Raw genomic sequence first — 25933 nt, forward strand, 5'->3', positions numbered from 1 at the left:
CATTAACCCGAGCAGAGGAAGTCCTTGAAGCCCCCTCAGATAGTCCTTTTTAAAGAACACACCGAATTAGCCATCTGCAAACCACCAATTACCTCCAGCCGTAAACCAGCTCGGAAGCACCGTTCACCTCTGCAGATGGCTCCAACCACTAGAAGTCCACTTCAAGGGGATAACACCCGATGAAGCCCTCCAGTGATATACCGACCACTAGAAGTCCACTTCAAGGGGATAACACCCGATGAAGCCCTCAAGTGATATACCGACCACTAGAAGTCCACTTCAAAGGGATAACACCCGATGAAGCCTTCAAGTGATATACCTTCTACCAGAAGACCACTTCAAAGGGATACCACCCGATGAAGTCTTCAACCATGTACCTTTTTTGGGGGACGCATACCCCCGATGCGACCCCCCCACCATTTTGTACTGACTGGCCTCAAGGACTCCCCCCGCCAGCTGCCATGACAACAGAACCTACTCCGGAAAAAAGAAAAACATGTTAAATAAGCACACAAAATAAAAACACAACGCTCATAGCCAGACGTACATAAGACCTAAAGAGTAACAAAACAAGGGTGGGAGGGTGGGAGCTTTGCTTACTGTGTGTTACTCCTCCCGCTGCTTCCGGCTCAATGCCGAGAAACAGCGGGAAGCACAGCAACGGCCCCCCCCGCCCCCCTTAACTCCTCCCCGTCCCCCCTTCAGCTCCTTCAACTTTCCCTGACCTCGTAACATTAACCCTTTCCCTACCAGGACGGTCATGTCGGCTTCCCTTAAGCCTGCAGCTGCGTCCAGCCTCTTCTTGACCTGCCTAGGTAGAGTCGTGTGTTAACCTTAAACCATACTATCCCCCATCCCCATTTAGTAACGACACATGACACCGAGGTTGGATGTGAAATGGCCACAGCAGCCGTTTATTAATTTCACAGTTTTATAAAAACAATTTAAATCCGAAACATTCGGATAACTAGTTAGGAATCCACCAGAGAATTCCTCCTAATAATTCACATGACCCAACATGGGTCATAACATTAACCCGAGCAGAGGAAGTCCTTGAAGCCCCCTCAGATAGTCCTTTTTAAAGAACACACCGAATTAGCCATCTGCAAACCACCAATTACCTCCAGCCGTAAACCAGCTCGGAAGCACCGTTCACCTCTGCAGATGGCTCCAACCACTAGAAGTCCACTTCAAGGGGATAACACCCGATGAAGCCCTCCAGTGATATACCGACCACTAGAAGTCCACTTCAAGGGGATAACACCCGATGAAGCCCTCAAGTGATATACCGACCACTAGAAGTCCACTTCAAAGGGATAACACCCGATGAAGCCTTCAAGTGATATACCTTCTACCAGAAGACCACTTCAAAGGGATACCACCCGATGAAGTCTTCAACCATGTACCTTTTTTGGGGGACGCATACCCCCGATGCGACCCCCCCACCATTTTGTACTGACTGGCCTCAAGGACTCCCCCCGCCACAGCGAAACAGGCCTTGACCACCTTAAGCCTGTGAGTTCCTCCACACCACCACCGCCCTTTCTATTCCTTCTGCTATCGCCAAGCTCCAAAGATCAATGCCAACCTCGGTCAGATGAACCCCGTCACTCCTCCAGAAATTCCCCACTCCTGACTCCAAATCCCTATGCCTCACGCAAATGCCCCCGTTTTTTGCCACAAAACGGGACACCGCCCGATTAACTTTAATGCGAGCCTTATTGACTCTCTCCACAGATCTAGCTAACCGCCAATGCTTTCTTGGGACTATGTCCGACCACACTATCACCAACTTGGGATAAGATACCCACAAACACAACATATCATGTTTGGTATCCCGCACCAACTCACGAAAGGGCGGACTCCTAAGTCATTCCCACCCACGTGCAACACTAAGACCTCCGGAACCCTATCAAGCCGAGCATATGTCTGGAATTCCGCCAACACCCTGCTCCACGACATACCTCTAAAACCCAGCCAATGCACAACCGCATCCTGTCGCGGAATGCGCAACTGGCGACCATTCGGGCGGACGTCCGCCCTCAAAGCCCCCCAGTGCACGTAAGAATGACCCATCAACCACACCAAACACGGAGGCGAATCTGAAACTGAAAAAACAATTAGGCACCACCATATAACATTTGTAAAGCGTTAACAGCAAAATTCATAACATATGGGGGCGGACATAGGACTTAAACCTGTTGGACTCCCAACGACCAATACGCCTCACCCCCTCATCATCCAACCCCCAGCGCCCCGCTTCTGTTGCTGCGCCAATCCTGAAGGAATGAGATGAATATGAGCCTGCCGCGACACCAACCGCCGTCAAACATTTTTTAAATACAGCTCCAAACTGAAACCTGGACAAAAACGACCCGTCCACATGACGTAACAAAGGCAAATCTGGAGACCCCCTGTTTGGCGTAAAACCCCGCATGCACTCTACTGGGCCCATAACCGACCCCGGGGCGCAACCCCTTCAAAGCCTGCGATACCAGAAATTCCTTCGATACATCCTGAAAGCCCCGCAACTTAAACCCAAACGCCACCGCAGACATGAACCGGTTCACCTTCGCCACTGAAAACCCCGCCTCCCAGGCGTCCCCTAACCAGTACAAAAGTGCCACCAACCTGTCTCTATCCGTATTGACGTCACCCAACTCTCTTACCCACTCCTCCCACTGCCTCCAACAAGCAGCATAAGCACTCCACGTCGTGCGCGCCAAAGACCTTTGTACCAATTGTTCTACAGGACCGAGACCAGATCCCAAAGATGCTGCGGACAAGCCAAACCGAGACGTTCCGCTCCCGGTGCCAATTGCCGAAACCGGTCCCACTGCGAGCGAGAAAGAGCATCAGCGATACAATTCCGTACACCCGGGACATGCACCGCCACCACCCACGCGTTCAACGACAAACATACCAACACTAAATGTCGCAACAATTGAACTACCGGAGGAAAGGACGCCGTGATGTTATTAATGGCAAGCACCACCCCCATGTTGTCGCAGTAAAAAACGGACCTTCTTATCCCTGAGCCTGTCCCCCCAAATGGTAGCCGCCACCCCGATGTGAAACAGCTCGAGCAGGGCCAGATTCCGCGTGAGTCCACTGGACACCCAGCTAGCCGGCCATTGACCTGCGCACCACGGACCTCCCCCGTAAGCTCCAAAACCACCCGCCCCAGCCGCATCCGTGAAAATATTCAAAACACTCGTATCCTGCGCTGGGGCCATCCATAGCGAGCGACCATTGAACTGGCCCAAGAAGTCATTCCAAACCTGAAGATCAGCACGGTACTCCTCCTTGAGCCGCACAAAATGATGCGGCGCACGCACTCCCACCGTTGCCGCCGCCAACCTCCTACCAAACACCCTCCCCATCGGCATAATCCGGCAGGCGAAATTCAACTTCCCCAGCAGCGACTGAAGCTCCCTCAGCGTCACTTTCTTCATTCTACAAGCCCGTTGAACCTCCAGCCTCAAAGCACCCAACTTATCCGCCGGGAGACGACACTCCATTGCCACCGAGTCTATTTCGATTCCCAAAAACAAATCGTCGCTACCGGGCCCTCCGTTTTTTTTGTTTTTTTTTTTTTTCGGCGCCAAAGGAATCCCAAAATCCCTCGCCACCTTCTGTAGAGCATGAAGCAAATTACCGCAAACCGGCGAACCCCCCGGGCCAACGCATAACAAATCATCTAAGTAATGGATCAACGAGTCGACCCCGGATACTCCCCTCTTTACCCACTCCACGAAGCTACTAAACGCCTCGAAGTATGCACAAGAAAGGGAACACCCCATCGGAAGGCACTGATCCACGTAAAAGGCCCCATTCCAAAAACAACCCAACAGCCGTTGCTTTCTGTATGGACCGGCAACAACCTGAACGCCGCCTCGATGTCAGTTTTTGCTAGCAGCGCCCCAGGACCCGCAGCCCGCACTAACCCCACCGCCTTATCGAATGAGGTATAAACTACGGAGCACAACTCGTGATCAATCCCGTCATTTACCGACGAACCTTTGGGATACGATAAATGTTGAATCAAACGAAACTTTCCGGGCTCGCGTTTAGGGACAATACCCAAAGGGGACACAACTAAATCTTTCACCGGCGACTCCACAAATGGCCCCGACATGCGCCCCAACGAAACTTCTTTTAACAACTTTTCCGACACGACTTCCACATGCAAGTAAGCCGATTTTAAATTTCTCCCCGTAACCGGAACCTCATAAGGAGGCGGAGGAATAACAAAACCAACACTAAACCCTTCATAAAGCAACCTAGCTGCCGCCCTATCCGGATACTCATTTAGATAAAGGGCCATCCTTTCCACCCTCACCGGCGACACCCCCTTGACCAGCCCCGTGCTGGTTCCCGGACCTCTTTTTTCGCAGACATTTTGCCGCCCCGTGTGATGCACCATTACACTCGGAGCACACGTGCTTGAACTTGCACGTGGCCCCAAACTTGCACTGGCCTTCATTGAATTGCCAGCAAAACCCCGCCTTTCCCCCGCCGCTTGGTCCACTCTGACTAGACTGGCCTCCCTGGCCACCGCTCCCGGGAAAGGGCTGCCTAACCGGAGCCGTAACCCGTAACCAGAGAGCAATATCCTTCTGGTCCCACCGAATCGCCGGCCGAACCGCCTTCCGCTGACGGAATTGCTCATCATATCGCAGCCACGCCTGACCCCCATACGCCCTATGAGCCTCCCCAATAGCATCAACATAACAAAATAACGCCGAACAATTTTCCGGCGCCTTTTCCCCTATCACACTAGCCAATATGGCGAACGCCTGCGACCAATTAACGAACGTCTGCGGGATAAGCCTATACCGCCGCCGTTCCTCCTCGTCCTTTTTACTCTCATCCCGCTTGCTCTTATCCAAATTGAATTTAGCCAGCGGCAAGAGAGAAAAAATTTCAACGTATTCATCTTTCCAGATCCGATCACGCACCTCCTGCTTTAAATGCGCCCCCAACGGACCCTCAAAACAAACATACACCTCCCCCCGAGCACGATCGTCCATGCGCACTCGATCGCCGTCCTTCTGTGCCTCAGTCTGCACCGACACCGCGACCGCCTCTCTAACCGCCACCACAGGACGCGCCTGCAACGATCCCACGTCCCTGGGGCCTTCCCAAACTACCGCAGGGGACACTTCCGTTACTACCGGCGCCGCGGCCCTATCAAGGCGCCCCACCAGCTCCCGTAAGCAACCCACTAAATCTGCCAAACCCGCTCCGTCGCGTCCGCCCGCGCCACTACCGGCCCCCGATGCTATGCTAGCAGCCCCCCCGCCGACACCCGACATAAAAATCGCTGGATAAGACAATAATGGAGTTATACACTCACCGGGCTGCACAGGCGCTGTGTTCCCGTCAGCCGGACCATCCTGACCTCGACGATAGACGTCCAGTTCACCTTCCTCCAGTTCTTCTCTCGCCGACGACTGTCCCTCCCAACGACATCTTCGGAAAGGGGATGAGGACGCGCTGACCGATGGGCCGGCAACCTGCCGCCCGACCGCCGGGACCCAGACTTCCGACCGGACCTGTTGCCTCGACGTCGCTGCAGATCTAGTCGTCCGTCTAGACGATCCTGACGAAGCCTGCCCCCTGGCCGGAACATCACCATGCGGGGCGGCCGTACCTTGCTCTCGACATCTTCCATCTGATGGGGGAGGGGTGACAGGGAGCCCAGCCTGCGACTCCCTGCTTACCGCCGGACCCCGTCGCGGCCTGGGATTCCTGCCAGGACGCAGGGCCTGGGAAGGGGCGGTCCTCCCAGCTGCCTGGCCTGCAGCGTCCGGGATCGGGCTCCCTCTGCGACGCCGTGTCCGCGGGACTACCTCCGGACTAAGGCGCTCTGGAGGTCGGGACCGCCGAGAGGGACGGGTCGACACAGCCCGCATCGCCGTCACCCCTGGCACCGCTCTCTGCCTGCCCAGCGCAGGAGCGGTTGTTGCCGACTCCCCCCCCGCCGCCATAGCCATGCTCGTAAGGGGGCCGGGGGAGGGGAGCCTGTCCCTTACAACAGACCCCGAACGCCGTGCCCGGCGTGGCGAAACGGCGTCCGGGATCCGCGTTAATGCAGCCACGGTCTCCTCCAGCCATCCGGGACCGTGGTGCACAGCAGCGGCACGCAGCCGCTCTAAAATCAGGGCCTCTGACATTACTAAAGAGCCAGGCAACGGGGAGCTTTGCTTACTGTGTGTTACTCCTCCCGCTGCTTCCGGCTCAATGCCGAGAAACAGCGGGAAGCACAGCAACGGCCCCCCCCGCCCCCCTTAACTCCTCCCCGTCCCCCCTTCAGCTCCTTCAACTTTCCCTGACCTCGTAACATTAACCCTTTCCCTACCAGGACGGTCATGTCGGCTTCCCTTAAGCCTGCAGCTGCGTCCAGCCTCTTCTGTATAAGCAAAGAGGATGAGATTTAGTAATTAAAAAGAAAAAAACGCAGCGTAAACTTTAATAAATTGACCAGTGGTGCGGAATTTAATTCCGCAGCATGTCCATTTATGCTGCGCTTTTGTTGATTTTCTGTTGCGGGTTTTCCCCATTGAATTCAATGGGGATGCAAAACCTGCAAGATAAAGCCAAGTGTTGTGACTTTTGTGGTGTAATCGCAGCGTTTACGCCGCAAAAATTGCAACTCTGGAAAAAATGTTAAATCATACTTGCCCAGAACGCCTTCCTTCTTCCTGCAGTCTGGCCTACTGGGATGACGCTGCATCCCATGTGACCGCTGCAGCATCATATGGCCTGCAACGTCATCCAGGGAGGCTGGAGCAAACGTCAGAGGAGGGGGTAAGTATGAGCGCTTTTTTGCACAGTGGAATTTCCGTCCGAAAAACCTCACTACAACGTGGTGCGATTATTCGGGCTGAGTGTTCTGCGGGTTCCAGGTTGGACACACTGAATGATTTTTATGCAGCGTATCTGACCCGTGGAAACACGGCCTGAGGGTATGTTCACACGCACTGTTTTCAGACGTAATTTGGGCATTTTACGCCTCGAATTATGCCTGAGAAAACTGCTCCGTTACGCCTACAAACATCTGCCCATTGCTTGCAATGGGTTTTACGGTGTTCTGTTCCCACGAGGTTTAATTTTATGCGTCGCTGTCAAAATACGACGCGTAAAAAGACGCCCGCGAAAAAGAAGTGCATGTCACTTCTTGGGACGTTTTTGGAGCCGTTTTTCATTGACTCCATTGAAAAACAGCTCCAATAACGGCCGTAATTTACGCGAAAAACGCGAGTTGTTGAAGGATTCTGGTTTCAGTGCATGAAACAGCTGCTGTGTATACAGTATAAAAAGCAGCTGTATCTCAAAAAGTTAAAATAATTTTTGCAAGAGATATTCTTGCAGATTTTTTTTTCAAGACATATTCGCAAAGCCTTAGCAAATGACATGGTTATAAAGCAATTTTACGAAAACTGTTGCAAAAAACGTGATTTGACCTCGACGTGTGAAGAGACCCTTGTAGTTCATTTGTGTAGGGTAGGAGGGCTTTGCTGTAGATGTTATGCGAGGGAAAAATTTTGTTATAGTTTTTGTGTGGGGGAGGGTATATTCACATGTAGCGTTTGAGGTATGCATCAAAACCGTGCAGTCGACTGCGCTATTGATTCCATCAAAACAATGGAAACCATACAGAACAGTGACAAATGGAAACCATTTGCAACGGATTCGTTGTCATTAAAATCAATGGTAATGCAAATGGAAAGCTATGGTTTAGGTTTGTTTCAGTTTGGTTTCCGTTCATGGGTTCCTCTGACAGAAAAGTCAGTAGTAACCTATGAACGGAGCCCCGACGCAGATGTGAATGAAGCCTTACATATATGGACACGAGGAACAGTCCCAGGGTCCCTGGGCAGAGCGCTAGTAGAAGATCTCCCCGGGTGACATATCCCACTGTATGCTATACAGTGGGATACGTTTTGGCTAAATTGAACAAAATCCAGGGCATTAACCGGTCACTGCCTGCTCCATGGTTTCGTTCACTGTTATTGACGTCAGCACCAAAATTGGTTAACACGTATAACGTACAAACATGAGAGCCACACTTTCTGTTGTTCACCCCCGGTAATAAAGGGGGGCCCAGACATCTTGGCTGTATGGGGCCCAGAAATTCCTGATGGCAGCCCTGCATGCGCATATTCCACATTTATACACATACAACACATATTCTGTATGCATACACATACACAAGGGGTGGCCAGACTTTTTAGCTTAGGTTAGGGGATCTACCATGGGAGTAGGGATAGATACATATACCTTCTTGTGGAAATAGCTGCTGCAATATGTTTGCATTCACCGTCATCAGATGATTCAGTATCCCCATAATAGTGATAGCAGCCACTGTTAGTAGCTACTTAATTTATAAAAAATATACAAGAAAAATTGGTCCGCTCACCACTCATTCGAAGTAAAGACGCCACATTCCATGATTATTCGGTGCACGGGCAAGAGAGCTATGTCGGGAGTAGGTAGAAATCCAAGGAAAATAATTTAGAGGTCCAGTACATGATATGATGTGACAAAAATACAAAACTGTTTATTTAAGTCAAAATTAAAATAAGAAATTTAAAAATCCCAGGAGAGAACGCCTACCCGTTCTCTCCCGGGAATTTTAGTTTCTTGTTTTAATTTTGACTTAAATAAACAGTTTTGTATTTTTTCACATCATATCGTGTGCTGGAACTCTAATTTTTTTTTCCTTGGCTATTTAATTTGCTCAACAGCCATAGCCTTCTTCAGATATGACCAGGGGCGGATTATAACTTGGGCAATATGGGCAAATGCCCAGGTCCCTAGACTGAAATGAGGACCAGTTTACCCCAGTTCTCCCAATCCAGTTGTTGACATTACAGCTGGTTTAGAGAATCGGGGAGAAGCGGGACCCTGCACCCAATTGTATCCATGCCCTAACACAAATACAATTGATTACTCTATCGCTGGCGAGACGGGAACTATCATTTCCCTGAATCACCATTCTGTGCTTTAGCAATGACTCCGTCTGCACCATGATATCATCACGTCGACTGCGCCGTTACGCTGTATGCCGTCTGGTCTCTGACGAGGTCTGCGTAGCATGTACGTTTTTTTTAAGTGGGCATTGTTGGGGGCAAAATCTACAGAGGCAACTATCTACATGGACCCCTTCTGAGGGGCACTATCTACCGGGGACTCTCTGGGGGGCACTATCTACAGGGGACCCTCTGGGGGGCACTATCTACAGGTGACTCTCTGGGGGGCACTATCTACAGGGGACCCCCTGGGGGGCACTATCCACAGGGGACACGTTTGGGGGCATTATCTACAGGGGACCCCCTGGGGGGCACTATCCACAGGGGACACGTTTGGGGGCACTATCTACAGGGGACCCTATGGGGGAAGCGATCTACAGGGGACCCTCTGGGGGGCAATATCTACAAGGTATCCCCTGGGGGGCACTATCTACATGGGACCCTTCTGGGGGGCACTAGCTACAGGGGATCCTCTGTGTGGGCACTATCTTCAGGTGACTCTCTGGGGGGCACAATCTACAGGGGACTCTATGAGGGGCACTACCTACAGGGGGTTCTATATGGAGCACTATCTACAGGGGGCACTGTGACTGGCACTATCTACAGGGGGCTCTATATAGGGCACTAAGTACAGCAGGCATTGCGAGTGGCACTATCTACAGGGGGCTCTTGGCATTTTCTACAAGGGGCTCTGTGAGTGGCGCTATCTACAGGGGGTTCTGTGAGTGGCGGTATCTGCAGGGGGCCCTGTAAGTGACACTACAGGGGGCATTGTGAGTGTGTGTGGTGTTTTGCTTTACAGTGTTTGACACAATTGCAATTGGGGAGAGTGGATGGTGCTATTATATTCAGGGGCACATTTTATAGTACTAATATATTCAAGAGCGCAGTGTATGATACTATTATATTCAGTGGCAAAGAGTGAATTTTATCTTCGTTTATAGGTGTGAAAATGTTGGAAAAGTGAGGAACCGAAGACATCTGAGTGGCAAACTCTGCACAAATAAGTTGTAGCCAGGAGAAGTTATCATAGAGGTTTGGATCAGATGGAGAGGAAAAGAGAAAAAGAACGAAAATAATCTGAGAAGACGTCTCCTGTGAGTCACTAAATGTGAATGTTTAGTCTCGCTCTGACTGATCAGTACTGTAGTCACTGTATGATCTGCAGCGAGATGACGGATGGTAGCATTATTTTTTTGTGGAACAACAACCCCCAGCATATCCTAACCATTCTTCAGGCCATACTGGGATCTGTCATTTTATGTTGTACAAACTTATTAAACTGTATTTGCAAATGATCGCTGTACTAAGCTGTATTTGTGCTGTTGCTGTATATATTTACTGAGCTTGGTTCTGGTGCTGTACTTATGTTATGAGCTATGTTATGGTGCTGTATATATGCACTGAGCTTGGTTCTGGTGCTGTATTTATGTACTGAGTTTTGTTCTGGTGCTGTATATATGTATTGAGCTTGGTTCGGATGTTCTATTTATGTACTGAGCTTTGTTCTGGTGCTGTATATATGTACTGAGCTTGTTTCCGGTGCTGTATATTGTAATGCCCATGGCCGCGGTCCGGCAGGTTTACTCACCTCCTGATGGCCGCAGCCATGCATCTCCACCTCAGGAGACACCAGCGCTCACTTCTGCTTCACTCGGCCGTGTCCCGTAGGGTGCGCACGCACGCTCGTGCACGCTCTTAAAGGGCCAGAGTGCACACCTGAATAAAAGACCAAATTAACCCGTGAGCACCCAAGACTATAAGAAGGGTCCTGCCCCTTCCTGCATTGCCTGAGCGTTGTTGTCATTTACCTATGTTCGTCTCTGCAAATGGTCCCTTAGTGTTTCCTAGTTCCCAGTGTTCCTGCTACCTGTATCCTGTGTCCCGTGCTATCCAGAACCAAGTGCCGTATAGAGTTGGAGTCGTGCTGTGCTGAGTAATACGCATGTCCTCTTACACCACACCACACCTGGTGTCTGCCTGCTGCCAGAGTCCCATCTGAGCCTGTCTTGCTATTGTCTGAAGTTACCACAGGTATATCTATTTGAACTATAGACTTTGACCTGTGTCCTGTTGGCCAGCTGCCATACTGTTAAGGCGGTACAGCCCAGTGGGTCCACACACCCAACGTGACATATATATGTACTGAGCTTGGTTCTGGTGCTGTATATATGTTCTGAGCTTGGTTCTGGTGTTGTATTTCTGTACTGAGCTTGGTTCATGTGCTCTATTTATGTACTGAGCTTTGCTCTGGTATCTTGTTCCGGTGTTGTATATATCTAGTGATCTTGGTTTTGGTGCTGTATATATGTACTGAGCTTTGTTCTTGTGCTGTATATATGTACTGAGCTTGGTTCTTGTGCTGTTTTTATGTTATGAGCTATGTTCTGGTGCTGTATATATATGCACTGGGCTTGGTTCTGGTGCTGTATTTATGTACTGAGCTTTGTTCTGGTGCTGTATATATGTGCTGAGCTTGGTTCTTGTGCTGTATATATGTACTGAGCTTGGTTCTTGTGCTGTATTTATGTTATGAGCTATGTTCTGGTGCTGTATATATATGCACTGAGCTTGGTTCTAGTGCTGTATTTATGTACTGAGTTTTGTTCTGGTGTTCTGGTGCTGTATATATGCATTGAGCTGTGTTCTGGTGCTGTATTTATGTACTGAGCTTTGTTCTGGTGCTGTATATATGTACTGAGCTTTGTTCTGGTGCTGTATATATGTACTGAGCTTTATTCTGGTGCTGTATATATGTACTGAGCTTAGTTCTGGTGTTGTATTTATGTACGGAGCTTAGTTCTGGTGCTGTATATATGTAGTGAGCTTGGTTCTGGTACTGTATTTATGTATTGAGCTTTGTTCTTGTACTGTATTTATGTACTGTTCTATGTTCTGGTGCAGTATATATTTACTGAGCTAAGCTCTGGTGCTGTTTTTATGTTATAAGTGTTAGGGATCTGCCAGGTACTTCATCTAGGTATACTCCTGGGATTAATCAATCCACACCTGAGGCCAGACGTGTTCGACTGACACCATCTCCCACCAACCAGGGTGGCAGGCTCAGGAGTGGGAGAGCCTATCGCGGCCTGGTCTGTCGGAGTTAGCTCCGCCCCCTGTCCTTTATTACCTGCCCTGTTCTCTCCCTCAGTGCTTGTAATTCTTTTGGATTCCTGGCCCCACTGCTGCTTGCTCCAGCCTGCTTCTGCCGTGCTTCTGCCTTGCTGCAGTTCTGCTTGACCTGCTTTGCTTTGCCCCTGGCTTGCTTCTGTCTCCTTGCCCGCTTGGGTGTACTCACTTCGTCCTGGTCCTGACTGTCCGTTCGCCGCTCCGTTTCCTCGTGGCGTTCCGTGGCTACTGCCCCTTCCCTTGCATGTTCCCTGTTTGTTTTCCTGTGCACTTAGACAGCGTAGGGACCGCCGCCCAGTTGTACCTCGTCGCCTAGGGCGAGTCGTTGCAAGTAGGCAGGGACAGGGCGGTGGGTAGATTAGGGCTCACTTTCCCTTCACCTCCTTCCGGCCATTACATAATTACAAGCCCTTACCTAGTCTACCATTTCTCCTATGCTGACGCTATCATGGACCCCCTTGAGACCCTGGCCCAGCAGATGCAGGGCCTCTCCCTACAGGTCCAGGCCCTGGCCCAAAGGGTCAATCAGGGTGACGCTGCTTTAGTAGTACCCCTCACCTCACCTCTAGAACCCGACCTCAAGTTACCTGACCGGTTCTCAGGGGACCGTAAGACGTTTCTCTCCTTCCGGGAGAGTTGCAGACTGTATTTCCGCCTAAAGCCCCACTCCTCAGGTTCCGAGAACCAGCGGGTGGGTATCATCATATCCCGACTCCAGGAAGGGCCCCAAGAGTGGGCCTTCTCCTTGGCTCCTGACGCCCCTGAACTTTCCTCTGTTGATCGTTTTTTCTCTGCCCTCGGACTCATTTACGACGAGACTGACAGGACTGCCTTAGCCGAGAGTCAGCTGGTGACCTTACGTCAGGGTAGGAGACCGGTTGAGGAATACTGTTCTGATTTTAGGAAGTGGTGCGTAGCTTCTCAGTGGAACGATCCGGCCCTAAGGTGCCAGTTTAGGTTAGGATTATCTGACGCCCTGAAGGATCTGCTGGTTAGCTACCCCTCGTCTGACTCCCTTGACCAGGTTATGGCCCTAGCAGTACGACTTGACCGACGTCTCAGGGAACGTCAGCTAGAACGCTTCAGTGTGCTCCCCTCTGACTTTTCTGCGATCCCCCCCGAGGTCCCGTCTCCTCGCCCCTCCACGGAGGACTCTGAGGTACCTATGCAACTCGGGGCCTCCATGTCCCCTCGACAACGTAGGGAGTTTCGCAGAATGAATGGTCTCTGCTTCTACTGTGGGGACGACAAGCATCTACTGAACACCTGTCCCAGGCGAAAGAATAAGAAGCCGGAAAACTTCCGCGCCTAAGTGATCATCGGGGAGGTCACTTGGGCGCACAGGTATTTCCTGTTAATGTGAAACGCAATAAAATTTTGCTTCCCTTTCAGGTCTCGTTTGCTGGCCGGGCTGCCACGGGCAGTGCTTTCGTGGATTCAGGGTCATCTGCTAATATCATGTCTGCGGAATTTGCTATGTCTCTAAAGATGCCTTGTATTGATTTACCTTATCCTATCCCTGTAGTAGGAATCGACTCAACTCCCCTTGCTAATGGTTATTTTACTCAGCATACTCCTGTTTTTGAACTCCTTGTTGGCTCCATGCATTTGGAGCAGTGCTCTGTACTGGTGATGCAGGGATTATCGTCTGATCTGGTTTTAGGCCTTCCCTGGTTGCAGTTGCATAATCCCACGTTTGATTGGAATACCGGGGATCTCACCAAATGGGGTAATGAATGTCTTATGTCATGTCTTTCTGTTAACTCTATTTCTCCCCGGGAGGAGGTAAACACGCTTCCTGAGTTTGTTCAGGACTTCGCCGATGTGTTTTCTAAGGAGGCCTCCGAGGTGTTGCCCCCCCATAGAGATTACGATTGCGCTATCGATTTGGTGCCTGGTGCCAAGCTTCCTAAGGGGAGGATATTTAATCTTTCATGTCCTGAACGTAAAGCTATGAGGGAATATATCCAAGAATGCCTGGCCAAGGGTTTCATTCGCCCCTCGACTTCTCCTGTAGGTGCTGGCTTCTTCTTCGTGGGGAAGAAGGATGGTGGTCTTAGGCCGTGCATTGATTATCGTAACCTGAATAAGGTCACCGTAAGGAACCAGTACCCACTTCCTTTGATTCCGGATCTTTTTAATCAGGTTCAGGGAGCCCAATGGTTTTCTAAGTTCGATCTACGGGGGGCATATAACCTTATCCGCATCAAAGAGGGGGATGAGTGGAAAACTGCGTTCAACACACCCGAGGGTCATTTCGAATACCTGGTCATGCCCTTTGGGTTGTGTAATGCCCCTGCTGTCTTCCAGAATTTTATTAATGAAATCCTGAGAGAGTACCTGGGTAATTTTCTTGTTGTGTACCTTGATGACATACTGGTGTTTTCCAAGGACTGGTCCTCCCACGTGGAGCATGTCAGGAAGGTGCTCCAGGTCCTTCGGGAGAATAATCTGTTTGCTAAGACTGAAAAATGTGTCTTTGGGGTACAGGAGATACCATTTTTAGGGCAAATCCTCACTCCTCATGAATTCCGCATGGACCCTGCCAAGGTTCAGGCTGTGGCGGAATGGGTCCAACCTGCCTCCCTTAAGGCGTTACAGTGTTTTTTAGGGTTCGCCAACTATTACAGGAGATTTATTGCCAACTTCTCGGTCGTCGCTAAGCCTCTTACGGACCTTACCCGCAAGGGTGCTGATGTCCTCCATTGGCCCCCTGAGGCCGTCCAGGCCTTTGAGACCCTCAAGAAGTGCTTTATCTCGGCCCCCGTGCTGATTCAGCCCAACCAAGAGGAGCCATTTATTGTGGAGGTTGACGCTTCCGAGGTGGGAGTGGGGGCCGTCTTGTCCCAGGGTACCAGCTCCCTCACCCATCTCCGCCCCTGTGCTTACTTCTCTAGGAAGTTTTCGCCCACGGAGAGGAACTATGATATTGGCAACCGCGAACTTCTAGCCATTAAATGGGCTTTTGAGGAGTGGCGGCACTTCCTGGAGGGGGCCAGACACCAGGTAACGGTCCTTACGGATCACAAGAATCTGGTTTTCCTAGAATCGGCCCGGAGGCTTAATCCTAGACAAGCTCGGTGGGCACTATTCTTTACCAGATTTAATTTCTTGGTTACCTATAGGGCTGGGTCCAAGAATATTAAGGCTGATGCTCTGTCACGTAGTTTCATGGCCAATCCTCCTTCTGAGAAGGATCCTGCTTGTATTTTACCCCCTGGTATAATCGTCTCTGCCACGGATTCTGATTTAGCTTCTGATATCGCGGCTGATCAGGGTGCAGCTCCCGGGAACGTCCCTGGGGACAAACTGTTTGTTCCCCTGCAATACCGGCTGAGGGTACTCAGGGAAAACCATGACTCCGCTCTATCTGGTCATCCTGGCATCTTGGGCACCAAACACCTCATTACCAGAAACTATTGGTGGCCTGGGTTGCCTAAAGACGTTAGGGCTTACGTCGCCGCTTGTGAGGTTTGCGCTAGGTCCAAAACCCCTAGGTCCCGACCGGCGGGCCTACTACGTTCCTTGCCCATTCCCCAGAGACCTTGGACCCATATCTCCATGGATTTTATCACCGATTTGCCTCCATCTCAGGGCAAGTCGGTGGTGTGGGTGGTAGTCGACCGCTTCAGCAAGATGTGCCACTTTGTGCCCCTTAAGAAGCTACCTAACGCCAAGACGTTAGCTTCTTTGTTTGTGAAACACATCCTGCGTCTCCATGGGGCCCCAGTCAATATAGTTTCTGACAGAGGGGTACAATTTGTTTCCTTATTTTGGAGAGCTTTTTGTAAAAAGTTGGAGATTGATCTGTCCTTCTCCTCCGCCTTCCATCCCGAAACTAATGGCCAAACGGAAAGGACCAACCAATCCCTGGAACAATATTTAAGGTGTTTCATCTCTGACTGTCAATTCGATTGGGTCTCATTCCTTCCCCTTGCTGAATTTTCCTTGAATAACCGGGTCAGTAACTCGTCAGGGGTCTCCCCGTTTTTCTGTAATTTCGGGTTTAACCCAAGATTCTCCTCCGTCTCCCCTGGTTGTTCCAATAATCCTGAGGTAGAGGATGTTCATCGGGAACTGTGCACCGTCTGGGCCCAGGTTCAGAAGAACCTAGAGGCGTCCCAGAGCGCACAAAAGATTCAGGCGGATAGTAGACGTTCTGCTAACCCCCGGTTTGTCGTCGGGGATTTGGTCTGGTTGTCGTCCAGGAACTTGCGCCTTAAGGTCCCGTCCAGGAAGTTTGCTCCCCGATTTATTGGACCTTATAAGATCATTGAAGTCCTCAACCCTGTATCCTTCCGTCTGGAGCTCCCCCCATCATTTCGCATACATGACGTCTTCCATGCCTCCCTCCTTAAACGCTGCTCCCCGTCCTGGTCCCCCTCGAGGATACCTCCTGTTCCCGTTCTCACCCCTGAGGGGGTGGAATTCGAGGTGGCCAAGATTATGGACAGTAGGATGGTCCAGGGCTCCCTCCAGTACCTGGTCCATTGGAGAGGATACGGGCCGGAGGAGAGGACTTGGGCACCTGCCCGTGATGTTCACGCTGGGGTATTGATCAGGAGGTTCCACCTTCTCTTCCCCACTAAACCGGGTCCCCTTAGTAAGGGTCCGGTGGCCCCTCATAAAAGGGGGAGTACTGTTAGGGATCTGCCAGGTACTTCATCTAGGTATACTCCTGGGATTAATCAATCCACACCTGAGGCCAGACGTGTTCGACTGACACCATCTCCCACCAACCAGGGTGGCAGGCTCAGGAGTGGGAGAGCCTATCGCGGCCTGGTCTGTCGGAGTTAGCTCCGCCCCCTGTCCTTTATTACCTGCCCTGTTCTCTCCCTCAGTGCTTGTAATTCTTTTGGATTCCTGGCCCCACTGCTGCTTGCTCCAGCCTGCTTCTGCCGTGCTTCTGCCTTGCTGCAGTTCTGCTTGACCTGCTTTGCTTTGCCCCTGGCTTGCTTCTGTCTCCTTGCCCGCTTGGGTGTACTCACTTCGTCCTGGTCCTGACTGTCCGTTCGCCGCTCCGTTTCCTCGTGGCGTTCCGTGGCTACTGCCCCTTCCCTTGCATGTTCCCTGTTTGTTTTCCTGTGCACTTAGACAGCGTAGGGACCGCCGCCCAGTTGTACCTCGTCGCCTAGGGCGAGTCGTTGCAAGTAGGCAGGGACAGGGCGGTGGGTAGATTAGGGCTCACTTTCCCTTCACCTCCTTCCGGCCATTACAATAAGCTTTGTTCTAGTGCTGTATATATGTAATGAGCTTGGTTCTGGTGCTGTATTTATGTACTGAGCTTTGTTCTGGTTTTGTATTTATGTACTGTGCTTGGTTCTGAAGCTGTACATATGTACTGAGCTTTGTTCAGGTGCTCTATTAATGTGCTGATCTTGGTTCTGGTGCTGTATTTAAGTATTTGAGCTTTGTTCTGGTGTTGTATATATCTACTGAGCTTTGTTCTGGTGCTGTATATATTTACCTTATCTTAAGGTAAATGTAGAGTTAAAAAACAGAGACTGGTCCTTTAAGGTTATATTCACGCGCAGCAGATTTTCTTTCCGGAATCCACAAACGATTTAAAGCTCCTGACCTCTTAAGGGTCTCAAAGTATCCTGCTTTTTCTTTTCTGTATGGCTCATTTTGCTTTTACAGCAAATTCCAAACCATCCCAGATCTGTGGCCATCTAAACAAAAATCTGCAAATGTATGGTACAATGTCTTCAGAGTTCGGGAGGTGGCACACTTTGTGAACTGCCTGTGGCCCATGGTACCCTTCATCCACCATATATATGACGAGGACCTGTGCTAGAGTGTATGTTAGTTGTCAAGGAGTGTGTGATCCATACAAGTTAATAGCACTGGTTAAGACTCACAAGTCTGTATGATTTTCCAATGAGCATCTCACTAGGAATTGGTGGTGACAGGAACCTGGGTCAAGCCAGCGACTTCCTTAGACTCCCTGAGAGAGACTCACATGCATTCATGGCCAACTCTTCTTGCTGGATAAGAACACTAAATGTCCATCAGAAAGGGTAGGAGCTGGAGGTCCCCTAGTCCCCCTAGGTGGTGGAGGCCCCAATGCATGTACCCCATGTGCTCTCCCTGTAATCCGGTACTGACAGGCACACTGAACAAGAACCTATGAGGAGATTATTTTTACAATTCTGTGACAGTGTTGAAGCTTGTACTAGAATATCCTGGTGGGCCAATCTCAAGATCTGAGGTCTAGTGTTAGATTGTGATCTACTATTTGGCCATCACTGGTCTACCCCAATATTTCTGAGTATGTCCAAAAGTAATGTAGACATTTTGCTTACCTGCTTCTTTTTTTGTCTTTATTTTCTTAATTATTTATCTCTATTTTTTTTGCAGCATTGATAAGACTGGACTGTTAAACATGAAGAAGTGTTTTCTGATCTTCATCTTCGTGGGAGTTTTAGCTGTAATTAATTTGTTCTGTTGGTACAATTCTCCTATCAGTCAAAAGATTTTCTATACTCTCTGTAAAGCCAGCAGTGAAGAAAATCGACCTCAAATTTCTTCAGATAGCATCCGACCATTGAAGGGTATGATGACTATAATACCTCAAGGACGCTTTGGGAACCAGATAGGGGAGTATGCAGCTCTCTACGCTCTAGCAAAAATGAATGGCTATCGAGCTTACATTCTGCCTGAGATGCATCAGGAATTTTCCTCACTATTCAAAATAAATTTGCCCTTAATCTCTAAGGATTCTGATAAGCGTATTAAGTGGAAGGAATACAAAGTTCAAAATTGGATGTGTCCCGAATACCGTAATATCACAGGGGAGAATGTGAAACTTAAAGGTTTCGTGTACTCCTGGACTTTTTACCATCATATAAAGAATGAAATCCTACAAGAATTTACATTTCATGACTTTGTTAGAGATGAAGCCAACGCTTATCTCACACAAGTGAGGGGTAATCGGAAAAACGTAACATTTGTCGGAGTTCACGTTCGCAGAGGGGACTATGTGCAACTCTTTGTCAAACTAAAAAGAGGAGTATTAGCAGACAAAAATTACTTACAAAATGCCACAGATTACTTTAGGAACAAGTACCAGAACCCAATATTTGTGGTGGCCAGTAATGGGATGGATTGGTGTAAGCAGAATGTTAATAATTCCTTGGGAGATGTTTACTTTGCTGGAGATGGCATCGAAGGTTCCCCTGCTCGAGACTTTGCAATTTTGGCCCACTGTAACCACACTATCATGACATTTGGGTCATTTGGTATTTGGGCTGCATACCTGGCAGGTGGTGAAACAATGCACCTAACTAATTACAGTGCACCTGACTCATCATACCTGAAGTATGTGAAGTATGAAGCAATCTACCTTCCAGAATGGATTGCTGTCCCTGCTGACCTGTCTGAACTACTCAAAAATAAGGAAAATGATAAAAATTAACATTTCTGGAGGAGTTATTTTTAACAACTAATACTTAATGGGGTCCTAATCATTTATATAATAATGGCACAATGACAGAACTTGGATCAGGGTCTAACTTGCTAGCATGACCTTAATAATAAAACAGTATGCATAAGCTCTAAGAAAGCCTAGTGGCGGTTACAGACTGCCAGAAACTTATTGTGTAATTCTTTGTCTAAGGAGGCGATTTGGAGCTCTGACCGCTGTAAAGATATATTGCAAATTTATCAGCACAGAATGTTGAGATTCAATTAGTTTTTATTTGGAAGAAAATCTAAATACAATAAAACAAAATACAACAAGTACGAACGCCATTTTCACAGAATGTCTCATGGAAATAATTGCCTCTAAACAGCAAAGAGCATATAGGGAATTTGAAGAAAATAACAGGAGACGGCGCTCCTCCGAGATCTGTGTTGGTCTGTGTCAAAGCCGACTGCCACCCACTGCGTTCCCTGGGAGGAATAATCCTCCGTACAGGAATCAAATTGGTACGAAGGGTAAAAAGAAAAAGTGCAGTATTTATGGTATCGGCACCAGGCAGGTAAGAAATAATGATGATGAGGGCTAGTTTTTTCTTTAGAAGGAATTTGTTCTTTATTCAGTGGACGACGCGCTTCTGGACCGTACCGGTCCCTTCATCTGGTCTGTTGTACATGTTTGCACGTGTATAGTGCTAGGTTATATAATGGAGAAGACTGGGAAAGACCGGTGTAAAGGCATAGTTTCCCATATTTTGAAAAAGTACAGGAAGGGAGGAGGGAGGGGGAACACTTATATAACACTTGTTCTATACGAACTGGTGATTAAAATTGCACATTTTTCCCAGCCTTTTCCATTATATAACCTAGCACTATACACGTGCAAACATGTACAATGAGACGTGATGAAGGGTCCAGCATGGTCCAGAAACGCGTCGTCCACTGAATAAAGAACAAATTCCTTCTAAAGAAAAAACTATCTCTCATCATCATTATTTCTTACCTGCCTGGTGCCAATACCGTAAATACTGGTAGTTACCCCACCAGTTAATCACACCAAGACATTAGGTTGGATACACAGCAGCAGCCATTTATTATCAAAAACATACATAAAATAACAATTCTTTTGTATAAATAAAACAATGAGAAAGGAGATTTCTTGAAGCTACAAAAAATCTGGCGCCAAACTGCCCACCATATAGTATATTTACCCCCAGCTGTTTCCCCACAGGCTCAAGAGCACCGTTATAACCACAGTTGGCTTGTAATGAGTGTAAACTACTCTTCGGGACACCACCCAACAGGAGCCCAAAATCAGCCAGACTACTGAGCAATTGTATCATTTGGGAGGGACCATACCCACGATGAATACCCCCACACCAATTTACCACCAACTCCAAGGACCCCCGATCCGCCACCCGAACATACTTAGAACACCTTTAAGAATGAGAGCCCCCACCAATCAACAAGGCCCGCTCTATCCCCCCTTGGATACGCAGGGACAAAGGTCAATGCCGACGGCGTTCAGTTGAACCCCATCACCCAACCAGAAATTTCCCAGCCCATCCTCAAAATCATAATGGCGGATGAAGACGCCGCCACTCTTAACTACGAAACTCGAGACAGCCCGGTTAATTTTCCCACGAGCCTTGTTGAGGTGTGTCACGAGCATGCCTCCACACTCTACGAGGGGACACACTACTATCACCCAGGGAAAACAGGACCAGAGAAGCAGCAAATTGTACTTTATATCCCTAATCAATTCCCGGAAGGGGCGCATACCCAGGTCATTACCCCCTACATGTAAAACCAATACTTCCGGCACCCTGTCTAGCTGGGCATAACGATGGAAGTCAGGTAGAACCCGATTCCAAACCATACTTCTAGAGCGCAGCCCATGAATTATGAAAGCAGACCTCAGAAAACCCAATTGTCGCCCATTTGGGCGAACATCAGGCCGCACAGCTCCCCAGTGCACTTATGAGTGCCCTAGTATCCACACCAACCGAAGGGCGTGATCTACAATGAGAAGAAGGAAAAAATTGAAAAAGGGGGGGGCACACAAATATATATGTACACCAAAACAAAAGAAAAACCTAAAAACTTGTACAATCACACAAACTGAGGTCGGACATAAGACTGAAACCACCTGGACTCCCAGCGACCTATCTGTTTTACCACCTCCGGCCCAAACCCCCAAGGAACCGCCTCAGTAGCAGCCCCAATATGGAAGGAGTAAGGAGCAAAAACAGACCCGGCCAACCCCATAGCAACTATGCATTTATGAAAAACCCACGTAATCTGATAATGAGACAAAAAAGAACCATCCACGTGACACAAAAGCTGCCCCCCAGCTTCCCTCCTAACGGTAATATAGCAAGAAAAACAAGAAACCGGGCACATACGTGCAAAAGGAACCACCCATTTTCCCCTACCCCTTTATCCGTTTTGAGTGCCTAATCCAAAACGCGACCCTCCCATCAAATAACAGCACATCCGCTGCCTGCAACCCTCCTGCCATACTAGTACTAGGCGCCACCAGTTCCCCCACCCGCAGGGCCCCAAAAAACGTCCACGAAAAAGGGCAATCTGTACAAAGTCACTTCAAACTCAGAGAAACAAACTCCAAACAACACCTCCCATAACTGTTCCAACATCAAGAAAGAAACTGGATGACGCCCCTTCCAGCAAAACCCAGACCCTACGGTACTCCCTGAGGGCCTGGACCACCAAGAAATCTTTTGTGACATCCCGAAGACCTCGAATTTTAAAGCCGAAGGCTAGAGCTGACACAAAACTAGTTACCTTAGACACGGACCAGCCCATCACTGAGACCCGGCTCACAAACCCCAGCAAAGCCACTACACGATCGCCGTCCTCCTCTACCCCTGACAGCCCTTCTAACCATGCCTCCGAGTCCCTCAACACCGCGTCATACGCCGACCACGTACCGGGCGCTAGGGAAGACCGTATGAATCCTCCTGCTGCTCGTAGACCAGCCCCCAAAGTTTGTCCGGGCAGGCGATCCCCTCCGAGTCTTCTGGAGCCAGCCGCTGGAACTGATCCCACTGTAGGTGAGAAAGAGAATCTGCAATGTCATTCTGCACCCTGGGCACATGTACCGCAATGATCCATGCATTAAGGGATAAGCAGCGCAACACTAACTGAAGCAACAATCGCACCAACGGAGGAGAAGACGCCGATACATTATTAACGGCCAACACCACCACCATATTATCACAATGGAAGCGCACCTTGCTATCCCAGAACCGCTCACCCCAAATCACCAACATCCACCAAAATAGGGAAAAGTTCCAAGAGAGCAAGGTTCCTCACCAATCCAAGTCCGACTCAGTCCGCCGGCCACCGTGCCACACACCATTGTCCCTTACAATAGGCGCCGAACCCGACACTTCCAGAAGCGTCGGTAAACAGCTCCCAATCAAAATTATCCACCACCGGGGACATAAGAAGCAACCTTCCGTTGTAAATTTGCAAGAACTCCAACCATACAGCCAAATGCTCCCTGTTCAACCTAACATAATGATGTGGATCCTGAACGCCTGCCGTCGCCCTCGCCAACCTCCTACAGAACAACCTGCCCATGGGCATAATCCGGCAAGCAAAATTAAGTTTGCCTAGGGATTGTAACTCCTTGAGCACTATCTTCCGCAGGTATCTTGCTCTCCCAATAGCAACCCGCAGGGACTCCAACTTGTCAACAGGAAGACGGCACTTCATGTTAACAGAATCAATGGTGATCCCCAGAAAAACTAAGCAATTCCGAGGGCCCTCCGTTTGACAGGTGCCAGCGGAACACCAAAACGAACTGCTACCCACTCCACCGTGTATAGTAGAGTAGAACACACCAACGAACCCACGGGGCCGATGCACAGGAAGTCGTCCAAGTAATGAATAACCGACCAGACACCCGCGACGTCACAAACCACCCACTCCAGGAAGCATACGCATCCGGCCGATGTGACACTTTTATTAAGAAGCGTTCATCTCTTAATAAGTGTCGCATATTAAACCAGTGAACTGTTTATTGACTGGCATACGAAATGTCAGAAATAATAAAACTCTGCCAAAGTGTTCTTTGCCAGACAGATCATCTATTGTATACTCTGTATCTGGATCCTGAAACTTTCCCTTTAACATACTCTAAGGGTCAGTTCACAGCGTTTTTTTATGCTGATTTTGACTCGAACAAAGCCCTAGAATCAGCGCCAAAAAAACGTCTGAACCCCCCCCCCCCCTCATTTATTTCAATGGGAGGCAGAGGAGTTTTCTTTCCTGGGTTGGTTTTTGCCGCTCATGGGGAAAAAAGCAGCATGTCCTTTCTTGCCACAGTTTCCGCCTCTGACCTCCCATTGACTAAATGGGAGGCAGAAAGGGAGGCAGAAAGAACCTGTGACGCTTGTTTCTGATGTGTTTTTTGCCCGCGGTCCTTGCATTTGCTTCAATGGCCGTGGGCAAAAAACGCTGGGAAAAACAGCAGAAAAATACTTGCAATCCATGAAGGAACTCTGAGGCAGATTTTTTCTGCCTACAAAATACTCTGTGTGAACAGGGCCTAAAGCTCTGAGGCTCAAACATGGCTTCTACAGAACTTTACCTGGACCATTTACCCTGTAAGATGGACAAAGAGAAAGAATAAGGACCCCTATGCACTACGTTTGGTGCTGCATTTAGCGTTTCCGTACGGAAAGCTGCAGACATACAAGGTTAAGATGTCCATTTTGGCCTCCGTTAGGCTGCTATATGTTATCATAGTTATACTTTTATTTTTTTGGTATTATATGGCATAGAAAACTTCTGTATTCCATCCCAGGGGATCCCTAAAAAAAACATTATACTATGCGGTATGTTTATTTTAACATGAGAGGTGGTGTATGCCACCATAATATATCACAGAGATAGAAGGCATTCAGAAAGTCTACAGACCCTTTCACTTTTTTCACATTTTATTGTGCTGAAATAAAAAAACAATTCAAGATTTTCCCCATCATTCTGCATAAAATACCCCATAATGACAAAGTGAAAACAGAATTGTAGAAATTTTTGCAATGAAAAACTCAAATATCGCATGAACATAAGTATTCAGACCCTAGCTATGACACTTGAAATTTAGCTCTGGGGGCCTCCCATTTCTCTAGATCATCTTTGAAATGTTTCTACACCTTGTTTGGAGTCCACCTGTGGTAAATTCATTTGATTGGACATGATTTGGAAAGACACACCTCTGTCTATATAAGGTCTCACAGCTGACAATCTATATCAGAGCAAAAACCAAGCCATGATGAGTAATTAGCTGCCTGTAGAGCTCAGAGACAGGATTGTGTGGAGGCACAGATCTGGAAAAGGGTACAAAAAAATTCCACTGAACTGAAAGTTCCCAATAGCACATTGGCCTTTTTAATTGGAAGAAGTTTGGAACAGCCAGAACTCTTCCTAGAGCTGGCCGCCCCACTAAACTAAGTAATCAGGGGAGAAGGGCCTTGGTAGGAGAGGGGCCAAGAATCCAAATACGTGCCCAATACTATCCCTACAGTGAAGAATGGTGGTAGCAGCATCATGCTGTAGGGGTGTTTTACAGCGGCTAGGTCAGGGGCACTGGTCAGGGTTGAGGGAAAGATGAATGGAGCAAAGTTCAGAGATATTCTTAATGAAAACCTGATCCAGACTTCTCTGGACCTCATACTGGGCTGAAGATTCACCTTCCAACAAGACAATGACCCTAAGCACACAGCCAAGACAACACAGCTTAGGGACACCTCTGTGAATGTCCTTGAGTGGCCCAGCCAGAGCCTTGATTTGAACCCAATCGAACATCACTGGAGTGACCTGAAAATGGCTGTCCACCGACGGTGCCCATCCAACCTTAATGAGCTTGAGAGGATCTGCAAAGAAGAATGGTAGAAAATCCCCAAATCCAGGTGTGTAAACCTTGTGCCATCATATCCAAGAAGACTTGGAGGCTGTTATCACTGTCAACTAAGTACTGAATAAAGGATGTGAATACTTATGTCAATGCAATGTTTTAGTTTTTTTCTTTTCAATGCATTAGCAACGATTACTAACATTCTGTTTTCACTTTTATCATTATGGGTTATTGAGTGCAATATGATCAGGAAAACATTGCTTCTTTTTTATTTTAGCACAAGGCCTCAAAATAACAAAATGTGAAAAAATTGAAAGGGTCTAAAGACTTTCCGAATGTGCTGTATGTTTAACATATACATCATGGGCTTTTTAATAGCTTTAAATGTTAAACGTATACCATATATTAGTCTATAAGTAACAGATGTCTGTCATGAATGCCTGATAGTTGCATCCGTCACGCG

At 48.6% G+C, this 25933-nt stretch overlaps 1 protein-coding gene across 1 annotated transcript; it reads left to right on the plus strand.

Annotated features, from left to right (window-relative positions):
• Positions 1-18552: 18552 nt before the first annotated feature.
• On the plus strand, positions 18553-19584 carry LOC142662629 (galactoside alpha-(1,2)-fucosyltransferase 2-like). The gene has a single exon (XM_075840841.1). It carries the CDS (start codon positions 18553-18555, stop codon positions 19582-19584), a length of 1032 nt encoding a protein of 343 aa, XP_075696956.1.
• Positions 19585-25933: the final 6349 nt, after the last annotated feature.

This window comes from Rhinoderma darwinii, chromosome 10, assembly GCF_050947455.1.
Source record: "Rhinoderma darwinii isolate aRhiDar2 chromosome 10, aRhiDar2.hap1, whole genome shotgun sequence".
Classification (NCBI taxonomy): Eukaryota; Metazoa; Chordata; class Amphibia; order Anura; family Rhinodermatidae; genus Rhinoderma; species Rhinoderma darwinii.

What these genes read in the sequence shown, in the direction of transcription:
- LOC142662629 (XM_075840841.1), top strand. Translation starts at nt 18,553, where the DNA reads ATGAAGAAGTGTTTTCTGATCTTCATCTTCGTGGGAGTTTTAGCTGTA.